Genomic DNA, 20,718 nt, shown 5'->3' with positions numbered 1-20,718 from the left:
GTCTTAAGAATGTTAAATGAACACTTTTCACCAGGAGCACAACCCACAGGAGTTGTCTGGATTCCAGCTATGATCTAAGGAACCACACACACCCCTGGGGTACTCTGTACAACAATGAAGGCGTAAGTGTGGCAAACTGAAAGATTAAGCAGGACTGCTTATACTTGGCTCAGAATCTCCCTTCCTTTGCACCAGACATGTTGTGAGCAAATATTACCAATTGCTTTCTGGACTCAGGGAAAGAGGGAACAACAGTTAGGAAAACTTCAGCTGGAGGGGGGACAATTGCTTCCATACTTCAAGCCCCAATCCCTGCAGTAGGTGGAGTGGAATCTCCTTAAAGATTGTTGCCATTCAGCAGGTTGCCAGAACAGCCACCTGTCCTGTTTATTGGGTCGGTTCGGCCCACCACCCCTACATCCAAGGCTAACTGGATCTCACTTGTTTTCCCACTAGCTGGATACTTCATGCACATAAAAGACTTCATACAGGACAAGAATGACATCTTCCGTGCAAAAAAGGCTTGCATTTATAAAAATAACAGTTAGAAAGAACACAACACCCCACGAAGCTCAACTTGCATGAAACTGCCACTCTCATTCCTTCAGGTGACAAAATTATAAACTGGCAGGTTCCAGTCAGAAACATTTGCTCCTTCTCTTCCCCTGCCAGCTAACCTCTCCTTGAAAACAACCAAGGATTCCCCTCCACATGCACAGTTGCTTTTTTCAGAGGAATTGTGTAGCTTGCACAACTAAATCCTCAGTTATAAATTTCTTCTGTTAAGGGCACAGAATTGAAGAACAGGCAGTGGTGAGCATAAACGAAATGGACATGGGTAGAGGGCAAGGATATTGAGCCACTGGCCCCCCAACACACACATGCAAATCCCTCAAGGAGATAAGGCAGAGAGCCACACCTAAAAACACTCCACTTTCTCCTGCATTGTTGACTGAACTCACTTCCCTTTTCTGTAGGAAGGCAGGAATATCTACAAGGTAGCTTAAGAATTCATATGGAGGGGTTCATGTTAATCAACCTCTCCCCTATTCTTCCCAAAAGCCTATTGTTTCATGCTGAGGAAGCTGTTTCTGCCGCAGAAACCAAAGTATTCCATAGTTTATACATAGAAACTTAAAAAGAAAAGAAACTGAAATCTGTTTACCTTCTGACGACTCTGCCCTGCCCCAGGAAAGAAAGATCAACCTGCTCTCTCCCCTTGCCCACCCGCCCCCCACAAAAAAATAGTGCAAAGATGAAGAACCAAAAAATGCTGGAACTTTGGTGACAAGCGGAGGGAGGTAAGGAAGGGAGCAGGAAGGAGACAGGTCTTGCAAAATGTTCTCTCTCTCTTTCTGTCTCACAATGGCAAGGTGTGCACGCAGGGTTAGAAAAAGTGCCATGGGGAGATAGGGTGGGACGGCCATTCAGCAAGTGTAGAACAAGCATTGCTAATTGGACATGATGGAGCTGAGGCTCTTGGTAGCGCCCAATCTGATGCGACGGACCCAAGGCGGGGCGATCTTGTTCTCCCTCCAGATGCCAGAATGGCACAGACGTCCCAGGATTTGTGGTCTGCTCTCTCTCTCTCTGCAGCACCACCTCCTGTCCCCATCTACAGCCGATCCATCCGAAATGTGTCCTCTGTGGCAGGATCGGCCAGGACCATGTCAGGGTCGTTGAGCATGTGTAGCCCATCCAAGGTCAAGGGGTCGATTTTGAGTTCATCCAGAGGGAACTGGGAATCTGAATCGAAGCTGACATCCCCTACACCGGCCAAAGAGCTGGTCAGGTCCTTCGACAGGCTGGGGGGCGATTCCCCGGTCACTGGAAGGAGAACGGGGGAGAAAGTCAAAGCTTTGGTGAGGCTCATCTTACTTCTCTTTAAACCCAAAACCATTCATATCTGACTTGGCAAAAGCTAGTAAGTAAAAGCCACTATGCTGGAACAAGACCAACAGATAACAGAGCCCAGGAATCCGTCTTTCAATAGCTGCCAACCAATCAGAAAACTTTGGATACAAGTGGTGACAACAGCCATCTCTGATTAAGTCCTGGTGTCTGGGAGCCAGCCAGAGTCAAGATGCAGAGCCAAAGTTGATGATCCTTCAACTTACTAATTCTAAATATAGCCATGCCCTACTCTTCCACTCACTGAATGCTCAAAGTGGCTTACAGCAACACTATAATATATTAACACCATACATAGTAAAACAATTCAAGTTGGTCAGGCCAAAATACAGCCTGTCTTGCAAGACAGTTGCAGACCAGACTCAAACACTGGCAAAGAGTCCCACATACTGCCTATATGCATTCTGGAAAAAATGACTCCCGTATTTGTCTTTCAATCTTCAGCACAACCAGCCTGGGCCTGGTAGTTTATCTTAAACCATTTCTCCTCTGCAAATCTGTTTTTGGCCTGTATTCAAGAACGTAAAGCCCTACTGGATCAAAGCAAAGGTCCATTTTCTCCAGCATCCTGCTTCCCACAAGGGTCAACCGTATGTGTCTCCTGGAGTCGACGATTGGGGCAGGGAGGCAAAAGGGCAACCCCGCTTGCCCCCCAGCACCTAGTATACTGCCTTCAACAGAACTCTCCTCCTCCTCAGTGCATGTCTTATTCCCTTTTAAAGGTCATCTACTTACCATTTCTTGTGGCAGTTTTCTTCTTCCATCACCTTGCAATGTCAATATGCTCAATGGTTAAGAAAAAAGCCTCTGCCACTTGTCAAGGGTCTAATGGGAAGATGGCCCCTTTCCCACCTCCAAAAATAATCACATACTGTGATAAGCCCACCTGTTAGGATGATGTTGGGGATGTTCCCGTGACTGGCGTAGCTGAGTTGTTGGGAATCCTGCAGGCTTCCGTGGCTACCGGTGAGTCCCATCATGGCCGCCTGGGAGTAGTTGAGGGTGGAGCAAGGACTGTACAGGCTGTTTGAGCTGATGGCATTCTCAATCATGTTGAACTGCTCCAGCTGAAAGAAGGAGATGTCACTGGGGCTTCCCATCAGCTCAACCATCTCCACTCCCACCATCACTGGGCACAAGGTATATAATCCACATAAGGATCAGAGAAACGCAGGAAGCTGATTTCTGCAGACCATTGGTCCATCTAGTCTCTGTCTGACATCTGTAGATGTTGCTGGACACCTTTCTCAGACCTACTTGGAGATCATGCCAGGGTCTGAACCTGGGACTTCCTGCTTTGCTGGACTGCACAAGGGTGGTGCAGCAGACCTCCACAGGATACTGATCCTGTTCTGGGTGCCCAGACCCAGCAATTCATGCAGGGAGACAGAAGAGGCAACTTCCTCTTGAAGAAAGCAATTCTGCTGTGCCTTTGCCTTGGATGCAACTGAATCCTGCAATCCAACTTGACATAACAGAATTACTTGCTCCCAAGCAGAGACTGAACAAAAGGAGGCAAGGCTAGACAACAACCTGTGCAGGAGATGCAAAGAGCAACTTCCTCTGAAGACAGGTAGCTTCTCTGATAACCCAATCATATCCAATGCAGAAATGTTATAATTACCAGCAGCGACCAATTAAGAGAAAGAAGGCTAGAGCAGCAACTCTCACATAGCCACAGGGGGCAACTTCCTCTGCAGGCTTTTGGCTCAAATGTTTCATTAATTCTTCAAAGCACACCAGCAGCTCTTATGGGGCAAGGTGTGTGTGCATTTAGGGAATACCAGAATTACTTTGATGGGGGGGTGAAGAGGCCAAAATCCAGAATTTGGAAGTCATTTAGAAGAATTTGGTGGGGAAAACGCAGTATTTGCTCACCTGGTGGGATAAAGCGTTTGCTTGTCTGGTAGTCATCTGCTGATCATAACAAGAATCACCAAAGACACTTCCCAGAATGGACGTTTGCTGCAAGTAGAGAGACAGAACAACAAGCCTCAGCATGAAGGAAGCCCATGGTCTTCTTGGCCTTTGAGCAGCCCAACTGCAGTTCTGGCTTTATTCAAACAGATGGCTGACTATTTGACTATTCACGGAAAATGCTGGAAATTCCATTGACGAGAAGTTGCTGATTATGTTGAATGTAAGTGAGGTTACTAAATAAGGGGAGGGTTAGAGGAGGGGAAAAAGAAAGAATTGTAACTTTGCAGATTCTCTTCAGATGAAACTGACACCACCACTATAGCCAAAGTGTGAATTTAGAGAAAAGGAATCTGGATTGAATGCTCCTTTAGGAAAGAGAACTGGTTGATCATTCCTCTCCTTAGGAAAATGATTATGAGAATTTTTTTTGTTTAAAAGCAGTTTAAGAACATTCTGCAAGAAATAAAATACATCCTAAATATGCGATGAATTGTTTCTCGTGCTAAATTATGAGGAAGCATATAAAAAATACAGACCTCCCCAATTTACATACAACAGGCAGCGCAATCCTAACTTACGCTGGAACGGGGAGCCCAGTAGGCCTGCCTGCATCCAACATGAGTTTGGGGCTGTAAGCAACTCAGCCTGAGTCAAGGGAATTCATTCCCCTTACCCTAGGGAGAGCCGTTACAGTCCTTATGTGTTTACTTGGATCTGCCCCACCTAAAGAGATGGTGCAGCTGTCACGAGCTACCCAAGAATGGGGTCAGGATCCGGCACAATTGCTGGGTCCTGGCCCCAACCCCCCACAGGCCTGCCTGCCACCTGCCTTCCCCCCACCCTGGAATGCCTCCTTCCTGCCCTCCCCATGCCCCCCCCCCCGACTCCCGATCTAGTTGAAGATATGAAGGCATGGGAAAAAAACAGGAAAACAGTGCAGAATTATAAGTACACAGACACTCTCTCCTGTCCTCCCTCAAGAGTGCAAATGTTTCCCCTGGAAGAAGTCACTGAGGAAAAAATGGGAAAGAATGAAACACTTTCTTTTGAAACAATGAGTGAAAATTTTTAAAGCAGTGTGCCTGTTTTGAAACTATATTTATTATACTTTCATTCCATTCTTACAAAGGATTCCCAGTAGCCCCTTGTCCAAAGGGACAACTCAAGTCTGCACCTGCTCAGCTTCAGCAATGCTGCAGCCTCAGAAATGCTCAGTGAACTGGGCCACTGTTTCAAAATAATATTGTTATAGTCAATTTATGCTGCTGTTAAGCTTTTAGATCTGAGATTGGAAGGTAATAATTAAGATTTGTGATGATGGTGCTGTGACTGCATTTATTGAATTACTAAGCCAGCCATGCTTTCAGGATTTAGAACAGCTTCAGAGACTTGGTCCAGATTTTGGTGGTCTGCCAAGCACACTGATCTTGCAATATGGTGGGGAGGCCTGAATATCCTGATTTATTGCTACTCCTTAATTACAATACAGAACCCTTTAGTGTTGGTGCTATAGTTCCAATCGGCAACACTGCCTATATATTTAGTTATTTCAACAAAATGAAGCTGTCTGCACCTTTTCAGTGTAATAAACATATTTCCCCCAATCCCTCTCCTCCAATGGGATGTCACGACCAACAAGATAGAATCCCAGGCTGGTCCTTGAGTTGCTTTAAATCCTAAAACACCTGAAAGACAACCTCCTGTCCCATTCATGAAGGACACCTGCACAATTCCACCTATGTAACTTATGAAGCTGTTTTATACCAAGGCAGACTATGGATCCATCTAGTTCAGTACTGTCTACTGTGCAATGCTCCACTATCTTTGCCAGGGAGATATTAATTTCCCAGCCCTGCTACCTGAGAGCCATTTAACTCGACATTGAATCAGAGACCATCTACGTGCATTGTATGTCCACACTGATCTCATAAAAAAGAATTTGCTTTACAGAGGCCCACCTAGTTCAGTACTGTCCACCCAGCAGAACTCCGGAGTCCCAGGCAGAGAGGAGCTTTTCCTATCATCTACCTGATCCTTTTCGTAAAGATGCCAGGGGCTGAAGCTGGGGCCTTCTGCAAAGCCTGGGCTCACAGGTCCTCCCCAAGGGTGTATAGAGAGGGACACTTGGTTTACTGCAGACTCCTCAGTGTCCAAGCCCAAGCATACTTTGGAAGTACTCTAAAGGAACTACCTATTCTAGGGCTGGACTTTGGGTTAAAGTTAAAACTAAATATAGGTGATTAAAATATGCATTTTTAAATACCCTACATGTCTTCCAGCAGACAATTCTTTGGTGGGGAGGAGGGGGGGAAAGAACATACCCAACATTGTGAAAATTCTATAATTTCTTCCAGGTTTATGTCTTCTGGAGTGCAAAAAACACAGGGAGATGGTGACTGAGGAATAAGAATGTTCCCAAACTGGGAGAGGGACGTGGAGCACACCATCAAAATTAAGTATTCTTAATTCAGATTTCCACCACGATAACTGAATATTCCTTCAGGGAAGCCTATCCATAATTACCCATCATCTCATTAAAGAACCCCCACAATGAGCATCTAAGGAACCTCCAAGAACATGGACAGAAAACCCCTGGCCTCAGTTGCTGCAAAGTTGCTGATTATAAATCTCCTTCTGCTTCACAGCTGTTATAAAATGTTCTGCTTTCTAACTGCTGTTATGCTAGGCCACATGATCAGTACTCCAAACCAATGCTGTAGAATTTTGCAAATATATAAAGATGTTCCTCCTGGGAATTCAAAAATGCACTGCCTAATAACTTCTCCAGCAGTGAACTGCTACGAAGATATTAACTGGGAAGTTTTCACTGTTTCAGCACTTCAGGATCCAAGACTGGTCCCTCTGCTGGCTTTGCTATAAGCAGCTTCTTGCAGAATTACAGGAAGACTTGCATCGTCAACAGTTTGCCATCTTTCATTAATAAAAATAAAACTTGGCTGAACAGTGTTGTATGCAAGCCAAGAGAAGCTCTCCAGTGCCCAAAGTGATGCTCTGTTATGGGAAGGAATTGGAGCCAGTAGGTAAAACAGCCCATCACTTTAAAATAAGGATAGAGCATGGATGGTCTGTGGGTTGATTCTGGACCAACAGTTAAACTGGCCTCTGGCAAATACACACCTGTTTTAAAGTGGTAAAAGATTTGCTCACACTTTCAGTTTATGGTGACCACCTGTGAGGGAGTTTGTTTTGAAGCAAAAAAGAGACTCCTGATCCCTAAACAACTGTCTTGAGTAAGCTCCCTTTGGCCTGCCCTCCTCAAATACTGAAGCTGCCTTAGAAAAAACCAGCCACACCTTGAAACAATAAGGAATTTTGAGTTCCATTAAAAAACTATTGGTTCTGTTAGCCATAAGTTCCAAAAGCTATAAGTTCCATTAAAATTTGGTTCCTGCTCCCCTTTTCCCTCCCCCACTTACGATGCTTAAATATACAGTTAGAGACATTTTTAAAAAAATGAAGCCTCAGGATTTCAACCTAGACAACTGGTTCTCAATTATTGTCTATCCAGAATAACGGGAGCTCTCTAGAGGTCTTTCCCAGATCTGCTCTGTGAGATCCTTTTAACTAGATTCCAGGGAATGAACCTGGGGCCTTCCCCATGCAAAGCAGAAGCTCCAACACTGAGTAGAACATTCCCAGCAGTTGGTACAAAACACCCCAGTAATAGTAAATTACCTGTAGTTTATGAGTTCCAAAAGTATACATCCCCTAATGCAGCCCCAGGATATCAGATCCTGCAGCTTCATAAAGAGCTAGTCCACACGGGAGAAGACTGAACAGAACTACGTTTTCTTCTAGCTAAGGACAACTGAGAAATTAATAGAAGTATACAACTGGTGTATGTGTGCATTCACAAGAAACATGTGCCATAGAGAGACTTAGGTCCTCTCCAGAATAGCCTAGTTATTTCTATGTACTTCACCATTTTGTTCATATACATGATAAGCACACACAAAAAACAAACCAACCAGGGAGCCGAAGACATAAAAAGCAAATGATGGAAAATTAAGAGGAAAAAGAAATGAAACACAAAAAACAAGAAGCACAGAAGCCAAATGGCTTAGAAGTGTACAGTCCCTTACTTGAGGGGAGCTGCCAGGAGAAAAAGCTTGATTGGAGACAGGAGAGGTGGGAGACTGGTTGGCCGGGGAGCCGGCATTGCTGCGGTACTGCTGGAGTGAACCCTATAGAAGTACACAGAGTTAGAGGCCATGGAGCAGAATAAGGAGAAGGAGAGAAGTTTCAGGTGTCTTCCATGTGAGATGACGGGGGTGAGGAGAAAGTTCAGGGGTAAGGAGGAGGGGGAGAAAAAAGTCATTGACAAACCCAGCATGTTAGCTAGTACCGTTAACAATGCCCAGAGAGGTTGTGAACAAAAAGGGAAGGTGTACCAGCCCCCTGATAATTTTGGTTCCCCCTTCTCCAACTCTACATTAACCTTTTCAAGAGCAGTTTCAAGAACTGTACACATTATTCCACACAGTCACACCAGGAATCTGTACAAAGGAATGAGAGTTTTGACCTCAGAACAGGATTCTTTAAGTAAGAACCATCTCCTCCTTCATGAGCATGATTGGGTAGCACACTAAGATGGACATCAGAGGTCCTGCTCCATGTCCCCCACCATCTGAGGAATGGTAGATGGACACAAGGCTTTTCAAGTTGCAGTATCAAGGCCCAGAGGAGGTCTGCCCTACTTATTATTGCCAATATTTTTACCCTCTACTCTCTGTAAAAAGCATCAAGGCAGCTTCCTAATCAAATGACCCATAAAATAAAGACTTGCTTTGGGCAGTGAAAATGACTTTATTTCCACTGACTTTTGGCTCTTTGTGCTGAAACACTTTTAAGCACTGCGCTGTGCTAGACTGTCTGTTATATCTAGGGGCCTTGTTTTTTTTAAGCAGAAAACATGAGATAAAAATAATTGAAAATATGCAATTTTGTAATAAGTCTGCCCACTATTTTTAATCTTTTTTCTAGATGCCCTTTTCATTGCTCTTGCACACTGGGATGGCAGAGCAGCACCATTTTAATACAAAAGGAGGAGAAAGTAAGGCAAAGGAAGGTCTCTGGTTTAGATTCAAACACCCTGTTGCTTTCATACCTTCTCAGCCCATTGCATGAATCACTGCACACTTCTGTCCCTTAGGAACCAAAAGCCTTCTTCATGGAACTCATGCAGCCGGTAAGCAAAGCAGTTATCAACTCAGACATGTCTGCGGTGTTCCTAGTTTCTTGGATCTACATCTTGATTTGCTAAATCTGTGCCTGAATGAGATCTCCTTCCCCTCCCCTCTCTCACTGCCACTGTTTTGCCATCCCATGCTTTCTGCTCCCTGAACAGAAGGCAGGAAGAGATCTACTCCTGAGAGGATTGAGTAGCCTACTGCTTTCATGCTTTTTCTTCTTACTTTTTTCAAAAGACGGCTGAAAAGGCTTGTTTTATTCTGTTATACTATGTGGTTTTGCCTTCAAGAGAACTATGTTCTCCAATGCCCAACTGAGGAAGGCCATGTCCATTAAAACTGGTTTCAAGGAAGTTTCTATTTGAAACACCAATACATCCCAAGTTTTTAAGAGGAAGCTGCCTAGATTGGGTGGTGGCTAGATGCGGTATAACTGCTAGGATCCCAGTTGCTTTCTTTCTTCCTGCTCCTATAAATATGCAGGAGGTCTCTGGGGAATCTACAGGAACCCACCTCCACACCAGGAAGTTCTCTCTCCAGGGTTCCTTGCCTGTCAGGCTTACCGAACTGATGTCTATTCCCATCGAAGTCTGAGTCTGGATGCCTGGAGGAGACTGGGGAATTGTGGAAGGGATGGTGACTGAGAGCGGGGGGAGCTGCACTCCTCGCTGCAAGCCAGTGGTCTGCATCAGAGAGGCATTTGGTGGTAGAGCACTTGCCACTTGGGTCTGCTGTTGCTGCTGTGCGCTTGTTTGGGTGAAGAATGGGTAGGGCGGGAGCTGCTGTTCCATGGAAAGGGCATCCATCGCCACAGCCTAGAGAGGAAGGAAGGAAAAGGACACTGGAATTGTTTTGCTGACTCAGAATCAAGTTCAGCCAGTACCTTGGTATACCCTGAATCTTCAATTTGGACAATCTGTCCACAAGCAGTTTCCTGGCACTGGGAACAGACTAATCTTATCAGTACCCAACCAAAAGAATTTAAGGTGCTGGATTAGCCCAGAGGTCCATTTAGCCCTGCATTCTGTTTCAAAACATTAGCCAACAAGATGTCTCCAGAAAGCACAAAAACAGAGAGTGAAGGTAAAAGCCCAATTTACCCACCCACCCATTTGTCATCACCAATTTGTATTCAGTGACAAACTGCCTCTGCACATGGAGGTTCCATACAGCTCTCACAGCTGACAAACACCGAAGAATGCCAGCTACTGCCTTGTTGGATTACACCAAGGATCATCTTTTGCCTCAACATGTGGTTACGGTCACTACGTACAAATTCATGGAGGAAGAAGAGAGGTCTGTCAATGGTTACTGTCACAGTGACTACATAGATCCTTCAATGTCCAGAGGCAGTCTGCCCCAGTTGCTGGAGGTCAAATGACAGGGAAGGTCTGAGATCCTCATGCTGTCCTCATGGGCTCCCCAGACGTAACTGGTTGACCACTGCAGGAAACAGTGCTTATGTTCATTAACACCTTCATACCTGAGTTATTGGTGACAGAGGTGAGAGAGAGGGAGTAACCTGTTGGGACGGGGGTCTTCTGGAGTCTGTGTTCAATGAAAGGGGGCTGACAGCTGGCTGCCGGTGCTGCTGGGAAGAGGTCTGCGTCGTCGTCATTCCTGTCACCAAAGGAGAAAGACAAGATAGAAGTTTTCTACCAATCATCTGCACACTGGAAGTAATTCTGACACAGCTGATTTGGATCGTGTTTAACACTCACAGGCTCACTACACCTTAGAGTCTGTATGTTTCAATATTTAGAAGACCGAAAATTATACTATGGAGGGCAGGTTTTGCTCCCATGGAACGCTGATAATCTAAAACTTGACATTAAAATATTTCACGTTCCTTGTCTTTATGGTAGCAAAGGTTAGGGGGGCATAACTTACTTTTCCCCACTGTGCCAAGTACCCCTTGTAATCACCACTGCAATCCTTTGTCACCATAAGGCAGTGATTTTCAACCACTGTGCTGTGGCACATTGGTGTGCCTCAAATGGTCCACAGGTGTGCCATGGGATTTGGGGGGGGAGTAATTTATTAGGAGGGCTATTCGGGGTTATGAGCCCTGCACCAGCAGCACAGTGTGCCTTGTCAATTGTTAAAAAACAGATGGTGTGCCCTGACAATTTTAGTGCCACGTCAGTGTGCTGTGAGATTAAAAAGGTCAAAAATCACTGCCATAAGGGATAAGAATTTGAAATGTTTTACTGGGAAGCTGAGATATGACTGATATATGCACATTTATATTCAGTTGTGTATCTAATGTTTGCATGTTTTCACTATCTCTTTCATGCATGGGAAGGGGTATTAAATGGAAAAGGGGGTCATTTCAACTGGAGATCTACTAGTAGATGCGACATTTACAGTCTGACATTTGTGGTTTCTTGGCCTTGAAAATGGCGAAGTTGAGTGGAGGGCAGACAGACTGCCATGGGAGGCCTCAAGCTTTCTGCTCAACACTCCTGCCCTACATAACCGGCAGTTTATTTTCAAAGATGGAGGTGTCTTAAACCACTCTCCATCTAAAACAGTTGGAAAAAGCAAGTTTACAAACACAGGTAAGAGAGGAAGTGATGCAACAGCAGCAGCTTCCAAGAACAGGAAATTATATCAAAGCATCCTTCCTGGAACACCTGATTGGCCTTACCCTGATTGGCTGTGCTGATGCCCATGTGTGTCAGGTTGGCTGCAAGGTTCCCAGTGCTGTTAGAGCTGCTCAGGGATGGGAAGGTGGACTCTTCTGGGTCTAGCGGTGTGGGGAGGGGAGAAGGGAAGTGAATATTTGTCAGGTCTGGCAGGGAGCCGCCCGTATTATGAGTGGCAGGGATAAGCGTGGTAGTGTTTTCCTGGTCAGCTGACGGAAAGATGCTGCATTTGACAAACAAAACAAACAAAAGAAAACTGAACATTTTGGGCACACATATAATCCAAAACACCATGATTTGGCAGAAGTTCTTGTAACCAAACATTTCTATGTTTTGTATATGGAACTTGCAACGTGCTAATTATACATCTCACTAATTTCACCAAGGGTTGGGCAGGACCTCCTCTTTAATAGGCAGAGTTCTCTCAAAAAGAATGTTTCTTTGAAAAAAAAATAATCTGATAAACTACATACCTCCAACAGAGGCACAAGGGAAAATGCAGGCATCATCAGGCAAATCCTATTCTAGAGCTATGCAGTCTTCCACCTCCCAGCATTCCAGGGTACCATGCCTTCCTCAGGAGAAGCAATGATCTTAACTATAGTTTGTCAATTCAGATATCTTCCCAAACCATAGTTAACACAAGCTATAGTTTCCAAACCTGCTTCAGATCATAGTTTCAAACACTAAGGGTGCAATCCCGACCCGGGATTGCCATAAGGCACGTTTGCGCCTCCTCAAGAGGAAGCTGGGCCAGTGCTCCAAGAAGCACCAGCCTGCAGAGGCTGACATAAGCCTCTGTGCCGGCTTCCTCTCGGATGCTTGCATCAGTCCTGCCAAGCTAACACAAGCAGAAAAGGTAGGCGGGGGAGGGGGTGTTCCTGGGCTTGGGGAGGGCAGGCGGTCGGTGACCCCAGGGGTGGGCAGCGGAGCTGGGATCTGGCAGTTATGCCGCTTCAAGCCGCTCTCATCTCCTCAGACTTGTGCCACCTCAAGAGGGGCCAGCAGCCCTTACCTGGAGGAAACATTTCCCCTTACCTCTGGTTGAGCTGCTTATGGCCACTATCCTGCGCTGGATACAACACAAGCCTCCTGGACTTGTGCTATATCCTTAACCATGGTTCCTTAACCATGACTTCTTTAACCATGGTTTGGAATGATGTCTGATCTAAGTAATGAGAAGGTGGTCTCTCCTCTCCACTATTCTTGATCCCCTGATAAAGAGTACACCAGACGGACATTCTGCAGAATTTGGTGCATCCATTTAAATGATCTGCACTTTGCTGAACTTTCATGTTACTCATATTTGTTATACAAATTGCCTCAGCAACACAACATTTCCTGACAGAGGATCACGTCTTTGTTTTTAGATAACTGGAGCCTCCTGTTTATGCAGAAACAAAATGTGTTCTGCCCTTTGGACATACTTGATTCCTGGAACTTCACAAGACTTCGGCCTCGAGGATCCTGCCTGAAAGAGAAGAACAAGACTGAGTCAGGCACAGAACTGCAAAAGCAAGACTGTCAAGCCATCGTCACAAGAGGCTGGTGAAGCTGCTGACTACACCGCCATCTGGAGGGACACTGCCTTCAAGGGTTGTGAGTGTATAAGTTAAAAAAAACATGTAACCACTGCACACACTGCCTACCCAAGAAATCCCAACTTTCACTGGCAGTGAAAACCAGCTGAGAATGTGCGCCTCAACACCTGAAGCCTGAGTAGAATTAGTGCTGGTACCTTCTTAGTGTCCCAACCTTGCTTCGAAAGGTTTTTGTCTGTATCTGATGAGCCTTCCTCCATGCCAGGGACAGTCAATAGTAAGACTAGAAGAAGCAGAGGTGATATATCAATACAATATGTTCTGAACCAACAAGCAATGGAGGAGCTGCTTCCTTGGGCTGGACACTTTAACCGAGACCTCCAGCTCATCTGCAGCTAGACTCGCAAATACACTTCCACGTAAATACTGTATCCTTAAATTGTTATTTAAATGGAAAGTTGCTTTGGGAGCCAGGGAAGAAAGCAGTATATAATAAAAACAGCTTCTTTACATGGAGGTTCCATTTAGCACAACAGCTAATAATGATAAATGGTTCCTTCCCTACACCTCCATGGATCTGTCTAATGTCTTTTAACAAATGCTTTTAAAAAACCATTTTTGTTTTGCTTTCAGATGGTGACGTTTCACAGCCATTGCTTCAAGTCCTGAGTTCACCAGAGAAGCACTTCCTTTTTTAAATTCCTGTACTGTTACTGAAATTTGTTTTAAATATTTTTTAAACTTCACCTCTTTTTTGTTGCATATCTTGTGACCCTCCTGAGAAAGGCTCTGGCTGAGCAGGGTTCATCGTACTCTGGTGTAGGGCAGAATCTGAATTGGTCCTGGTAAGGAAGCAGAAGGAAGAGTTATGCTTTGATCAAGATGGAAAATGCACTTAAAACATGATTCCTCAACTTTTAATCAAGAGCAAAATTCAACCCTCCCTTTTTGAGGCCTTTTACTTCTTCAAAGCATACCTTGCCTTTCTGCTGAAACAGGCATTTAAAGGGCTGTAATGCTCCTATTTTGATTAAACAAGGCTAAATTATTAGCAGCAGGCAACACAATCATGCATGTGTATCTGTCTGATGCATTCCCACCCCTACCCTCACCCCCTGGACTTAACCACAGTTGCCTGTTCTATCAAGAGTACAGTTAACCATTTTTAGAGGTAGGCAGCCTCCTTGCTCAATGCAGGATTTGAAATTCCAGTTAAGAATGTAAGAGCAGCCCAGCTGGATCAGGCCAAAGGTTCAACTAGTCAGGGATGCCGTTTCCTGTTGTGGTCAAGAATGAAGGGAATTGTCTTCCCCTATTGATCCCCAGGAACCAGAGGTACACTGCCTCTATACATTGAGGACGCAATCCTAACCCCTTATGTCAGTGCTTTCCAGCACTGACATAAGGGCAATGCAGCTCTGTGTTAAGGGGACAAACATTCCCTTACTTTGAGGAGGCCTCCATGAGTGCCACCCAACTGCAACACGCAGCACATGTCCCATTGGCACCACTATGCCAGTGCTGGAAAGCACTGACATAAGGGGTTAGGATTGCACCCTGAAGCTCCAACTAGTGTTCATGATTAAGATGGGTCAATAGACTCATCTAAAAGCACAAGGAACTGCAGTGCTGCATTAGGCCAAAGGCCCACTAGTCCAGCATCCTCCTTCCCAGGATTAAACTCAATTTGTTTAAGAAACAACAAACTATTGTTTGAATTATATGTTATATATATAATATGAATTATATATTCCACCAGAAACTTTTTTAAAGCATTGTAGTATTATACCAAGACAACAATCTGTTGAAGCAGGATTAAGGACACACATTTCCTTTCCATCTTTGCTTCCTCTCTGTCCTCCATTATCTCTCCTGGGTCAACTTATAGATAGCAAGTCCCCCAGGGAGGAGTTATAGCTCAGTAGTAGATATTTGCTTTACATGCAGAAGGTCCCAATTACTGGCAGCATCTCCAAGTAGGACTGAGAAAGATCCTTGCCTGAAACCCTGGAAACCAGCTGCCAGTTGGTGTAGACCAGTGCTTTTCAACCAGTGTGCTGGGGTGAATGGTCTGCAGATGTGCTATGGGAGTTTGGGGGAGGGTCAGTAAGGTCATTGAGGAATGTGAGCCCCCCACCAGCAGTGCAGTGCATCTATTGTTAAAAAACTGATGTTGTGCCTTGACAATTTTAGCACCCTGTCAGTGTGCCACAAGATGAAAAAGGATGAAAATTGCTGGTATCGAGACAATACTAGCTCGTCTTTCTCAATGGACTGACTCAGTATAAGGTCTTTTTTTTGCAATCTAGTCTTCCTTTGAGACAGAAAACCATCCCTTTGTATTTTCTTGCCCCATGCATATTGATATAATTTTACAAATCCCATACAAAAATTGGCAGACACAGACCTTCTCCAGCTTGTATCTGAAGGAGGGGACAGATACACGGTACCATACGGACAGCTGTCCACGTTAGTCACACAGTCAAGGGAGAAGAACATTACAGAGTCTCCTGGAGATGTTCAGCAAGAAATAATGCTTCTCTCTTCTAAAGCATTTCTCATGTGCAGCAGTTACCAAACTGCACAAGAAACAGACATGGACCCAGCTGGGCCAGATTCAACCCAAGTACGCAGTTTTAAAGCAGCATGGAAAACCATCTATACCAGTGTTTCTCAAACTGTGGGTTGGGACCTACTAGGAGGGTCACGAGCCCATTTCAGGTGGGACCCCATTAATTTCAATATTTTATTTCTAATATATTAGACTTGATGCTACCATCGTATGTGACTGCATTTGAGGAAACGATACAGACCTGTACTTTTAACAAGATACTATTCCTTTAGCAATGACAGTAAATGGGACGTACTACTGGGGAAGTATGGGTAGGATTGCAGCCTAGGATAGTTAAAAATTTTCCTGCTTGATGATGTCCCTTCCGGACATCACTTCTGGTGGGTCCTGACAGATTCTCATTCTAAAAAGTGGGTCCCAGTGCTAAATGTCTGTACTACTTCAAGACCTGACCCAACTCTCCTAGACATTTAATGGGGGGGGGGAGGGAGAAGCATTACTAAACAGAAGAGGCAGTGCTTAAATGGGCACCCCTCCTTCTGCAATGCTCAGTCTTCTTCTTCTTGCTTTAGATTTGACCTTCACACCTCACCCTGCTTGGAAATTATCCAAATACTGGAAGTGCCCTTGTCCCTCCTGGGACAACCACTTATGCACCTCCAAATTGCCAACCTTGGCCCTATAATAAATCAAAATAAACAAACTGTATCCACCAAATCTGGTCATCCCAACCACCTTCCACACAAATTAGGATCTAGGTACATCCAGCCTCCTCCTTCATTCTCTTGTCATAATACCAAGACAAAGGATATTTGCCGGCCATGCTTATCTACAGAGAGTGGGCGCCGGTGCGGTGAACCAAGGCGATTCCGGTCACGGCACACTCTATCCACTAGCCCATGGTGCCGAGTTGTCCTACTAGTATCCAATCCTGATGACTGAAATGGAGTCTGAAATGAAACACAGGAGGGCATCAATGTGTGGGAGGGTGAAGGCAATGACACCGCATATATTATTTCCGTAAGGGGATGGGGCAGAAATCAGTGGTGCCTCCCATGCAGAACGCCCCAGGTTCAGTCTCAGACATCTCTAGGAAGGGCAAGGAAAGACCCATCTTTCTGTACCCCTGTAACCATGGAGCTTACACTGGAATTTACATTGCTTCCAGTCAGTGTAAACAATATTAAGTGAGATGGGTTAGGGTTACTGGTCTGACTCACAGTTTCTTCCTCTGTTCTCAAGGTAGAGGAACCTTACCTGGAAAGGCAGGTCCATGGCACCGCTCCCAATCTGATTGACATTTGGTAGGGAACCTCCATAGTACTGACCACGGCTCTGCCCCAGCTGCAGATACTGAGTTTTCTGCAGCTGCAACTAGAAAACAAAAGGAGAGACACACTTAGATAATGTGAACAGTGTAGAGTCCATGTGAAAAGGAACTAGGAAGCTCAGAAGACAGGTGGGCACGTTCATAAAGAAGCCTTGTAGAGAAGAGCATCCATCCCAAAAGCATCCAAGTGTCCAGAAGGCAGGTCCCTAGCTTAGGAAAAGGGGAGGGTGGACTACCAGCACTAACTGGACTACTCTGCAGATTCAGCAGCATTGCTCTGGAATCTCTTTGAGAAAATACATATATCTCTGCATGTCTCCAGTTTTAATCCAGAAAACACATACAGCACCCAAAGCCTAAAAAGGTTTAGGGAAACTCTGCTCTGCTTCATAAGTGACAACCAGCTGGTGTCAAGCAAGAGCTCAATGTCTAGATGCTGGGTCCTTGGAAGAGAAACAGCTGCAGTTGCTAAACAGCTGCAGTGTATATACAACAACATTCTCTGCATGAATCTCCCTGCCCAGACAGACTGCCACATGGGAAGAAAGCCACATTGAGTTTGTGAAGTTCTGAAGAAGAGTGGGATGGAGGAAGTCAGCTCTCTTTCAAATTATTCCAATATGGGCTTTTAATTTAATGTTTGTTTTTACAAAGTGCAAACCAATTATTTCTCAAACTACTGAACCACCACCACAGCACCTGGGGTTTCAAAGGTAACTATCTAATTAGTCCTTAATCCAAGATTAAAGTCTGACAGGTTACCCCCTGACCATGCTGCCAGAAGTCTGTATATTTGGGGGGGGGGGGTACTGCTAAGTGTTTTTATTTATTAACATATTTACACATTGCTTTTCCAAGCTTCAAAGCTGGGTAGCTGGAACAGGACAGGGATTCTGTTGATGCTCCTGCAATACTGCTGCCCAATAACCTCCCTCTCTAAGCTAGTCAGAGTAGTCTAAAGGTGCTGTTGGAATTCCCCAGGAACCTGGTGCTTGGGGACTTCAATGTACATGTCAAAGCCCCAACAATGGTGCAACTCAGGATTTCACAGCCACCATGCCAGTCATGGGTCTGTTCCACGTAATATCACATGTCATGCATTAGGCTGGGCATACTCAGGCAGGTTACTGGTGATCTGTTAATGTCATCAGACATCACTACCAGGTAGGGTTTGGGATCATCATAATTGGGAACCTATTATGAAAGTCTTTTCCCAGAGAATGATATATTCCTGATAACTTTGGGGAATTTTTTCTTTCACTTCTGCCAGCAAATTTAAGGCTGTGGAAGAACTCTGGAATGAGGAGATGACCAAGGATCTTGACACAATCAACGTGGAACACTCTCCGCCCCTCCGTGAAGCCAAATCAGTTCCCTAGGTTGCTAAGGGCAATGAAGCAGCAGGGCACATGACAAGAGCAACATTGGCAGAAATTCTGGCAAGGAATCTGACCAAGCTCCAGCTAGATTACATTTTAGGAACTACTCCATGGAGATAGTGGCAGTGAAGGAAGTTTACTTCTCTGCCACCACTGCATCCACAGTGTCAGTCAGCAGAGATTTTCATGTCTTGAAGCTAATTACATCTGGGCCTCTGCAATGACAAGCTGGATTCCTCCGCAATCCACTGTGACCAATTTGCAACACACTTTGTGGATAAAATCACTGGCATGCACCAAGACTTAGATGCCAGTTTCCTTGTTTCTGTCAATGCCACTGCAGCTGCCTGTCCTGCAATTATGGATTTTTTTCAGCCGGAGGATGCAGACAGGATTCTTGGAAGTGTGCAGTCATTCACACAACCATTGCCCATCCTGATTTATAAATGCTGCTAGAGCTAGCCAAGTGGGTAGGGAGGGTAATTCACTCTTCTTTAGCTGAGGAAAGTGCTCTAACCTGCCTGAAATTGGCAATAATCCTGTTCCTTCTGTAGAAGCCCTTCCTAAACCTTATCGTGGTGGATAACTACCAGTCAGTCTCCAGCTTGGGTAAGGTGCTCAAATATGCAGTGTTGACTCCAGGGATTTCCAGACAATAGACCCCTTTCAATCTGACTTTAAGTCAGGGTTTGAGACAGAAACAGCCTTGACAGCTTGGTGGATGACCTATGCTGGGAACTAAATAGGAGGAATGTGTCCCTGTTGGTATGGCTGGGCTTTGTAGGAGCTTCCAATAGCACAGAGGGTGGCATGCTTCTGAATTGTCTTGCAAGGGCTGCACTGTTTTACAGTGGCTCTGGTCCCTCTCTAAAGAGAACATTCTAAAAGGTGATGCTAGGTGACTCTGACACCTCGGTCACTGGTCTACGGTGTCCCTCAGAGTGCTATTCTGTTTCCCATGCTACAAATTTTACATGAAACTAATGGGACACAGGATCCAAAGTTGTTTTACTAATATGCAGATGACACTCAGGTCTATTTCTCATTTCCATCCTGAGTCAAAGAGGCTGTGGAAGTTCTGACTCAATGCATGGAGTTAGTGATGGGCTGGATGAGGATTAACAAGCTGCTGGAACTGAATCTGGTTAAGACAGAAGCATTATTAAATGAGAAAACATACAGCCTCAGAATTGGATTGTGAACTTGCGTTGGATGGAGTTCATTAGGTTTGCAATTTGTGGGTTCCCTTAAACCTGAATCTGAACCTGGATACCCAGGTGGTGGCTGTGACCCACAGCACCTTTAGCCAGTTAGACACAGCTAGCACCACAGCCTGTCTTGAATCAGTTTGATCTGCCTAAGATTACCCATGCATGTAATAATGGGGCTGCCTAAAAGATCACCCCAAAACTACAATAAAAAAAGATTGAATGTAGCCACTAAGCTGCTGACTAGACCTAGGGGTCATTACCATCTTCACTAGCTGCCAGTGTTCCTGGGCACAATTCAGAGTGCTGGCAATGACCTTAAAAGCCCTCAATGGTTTGGGATCTACTGAAAGGGCAATCTCTCCCTATGTGAACCCATTTGCCCCATGAGGTTTTTGAGGGAGGTCTCACTGCAGGTGCCATCATCTTTGCAGATACAGTTAGCAGTGACTTGTAACAGGGCCTTCTCTGTTGTGGCACCCACCTAACCTGACCTAAGTTAGAACTGCCTCTTTGTGCTGGCAGTTCAAAGAGGGATTAAAACTTTTTTGCTTGATCAATGCTTTGATTTTTTTTTAACACTCTGGGGGCTTTTATAATCATTATCATGCTGCTCTGTTTTTGATGTGTTTACCAGTTTTGCTATTTGCATTTGGATGGATGTTTTATTTGTTTTTAATTTAATGTTGCAAGCCACTTTACGTTGGACTGAGAAAGGCAGGGTAGAAATGTTTTAAAATAATTAAATAAGCAGTGAACAAAAAAAAAGAACACATAAAAACCATAGTTCAAGCCACAATATAATTGAAAGGAATAAAATTGCCCAGGAAAAATAAGTTATTCTTCCAACTTGATGAAAACAAAGAATTCTTGTAGGGTTTTTTGGATTTACAAAAAGGACATTCCAACTTCCATTTACAAATTTACCTATTCTCATAACTTTTTAATAGTTGCTCCCCAGTCTCCTGACCATTCCCCTTCTCCTCACCTCCTTGAAAC

General features: G+C 44.7%; 1 protein-coding gene across 3 annotated transcripts in view; it reads right to left on the bottom strand.

The window, feature by feature from the left end:
• Positions 1-1,252: 1,252 nt before the first annotated feature.
• CRTC1 (CREB regulated transcription coactivator 1) overlaps positions 1,253-20,718 on the bottom strand; it is a 43,396-nt gene continuing 23,930 nt past the window's right edge. Inside the window, exons 2-14 of one of the 3 annotated variants that reach the window (XM_066635631.1) lie at positions 17,060-17,176; positions 16,615-16,752; positions 15,638-15,699; positions 13,978-14,072; positions 13,428-13,513; positions 13,117-13,160; positions 11,692-11,912; positions 10,525-10,661; positions 9,605-9,856; positions 7,935-8,036; positions 3,790-3,876; positions 2,798-2,978; positions 1,253-1,827 (exon numbers count right to left, since the gene is read on the bottom strand). In XM_066635631.1, coding sequence (XP_066491728.1) covers positions 1,616-1,827; positions 2,798-2,978; positions 3,790-3,876; positions 7,935-8,036; positions 9,605-9,856; positions 10,525-10,661; positions 11,692-11,912; positions 13,117-13,160; positions 13,428-13,513; positions 13,978-14,072; positions 15,638-15,699; positions 16,615-16,752; positions 17,060-17,176 — 1,734 coding nt within the window. In that variant the 3' untranslated portion in view covers positions 1,253-1,615. The remainder of the gene's footprint in view (positions 1,828-2,797; positions 2,979-3,789; positions 3,877-7,934; positions 8,037-9,604; positions 9,857-10,524; positions 10,662-11,691; positions 11,913-13,116; positions 13,161-13,427; positions 13,514-13,977; positions 14,073-15,637; positions 15,700-16,614; positions 16,753-17,059; positions 17,177-20,718) is intronic. The other 2 variants (XM_066635632.1, XM_066635633.1) reach the window with 2 other exon arrangements.

This window comes from Tiliqua scincoides, chromosome 8 (genome assembly GCF_035046505.1).
Source record: "Tiliqua scincoides isolate rTilSci1 chromosome 8, rTilSci1.hap2, whole genome shotgun sequence".
Classification (NCBI taxonomy): Eukaryota; Metazoa; Chordata; class Lepidosauria; order Squamata; family Scincidae; genus Tiliqua; species Tiliqua scincoides.
The sequence above is the reverse complement of the archived record's forward strand: the minus strand, read 5'-3'. Positions and strand labels throughout refer to the sequence as shown.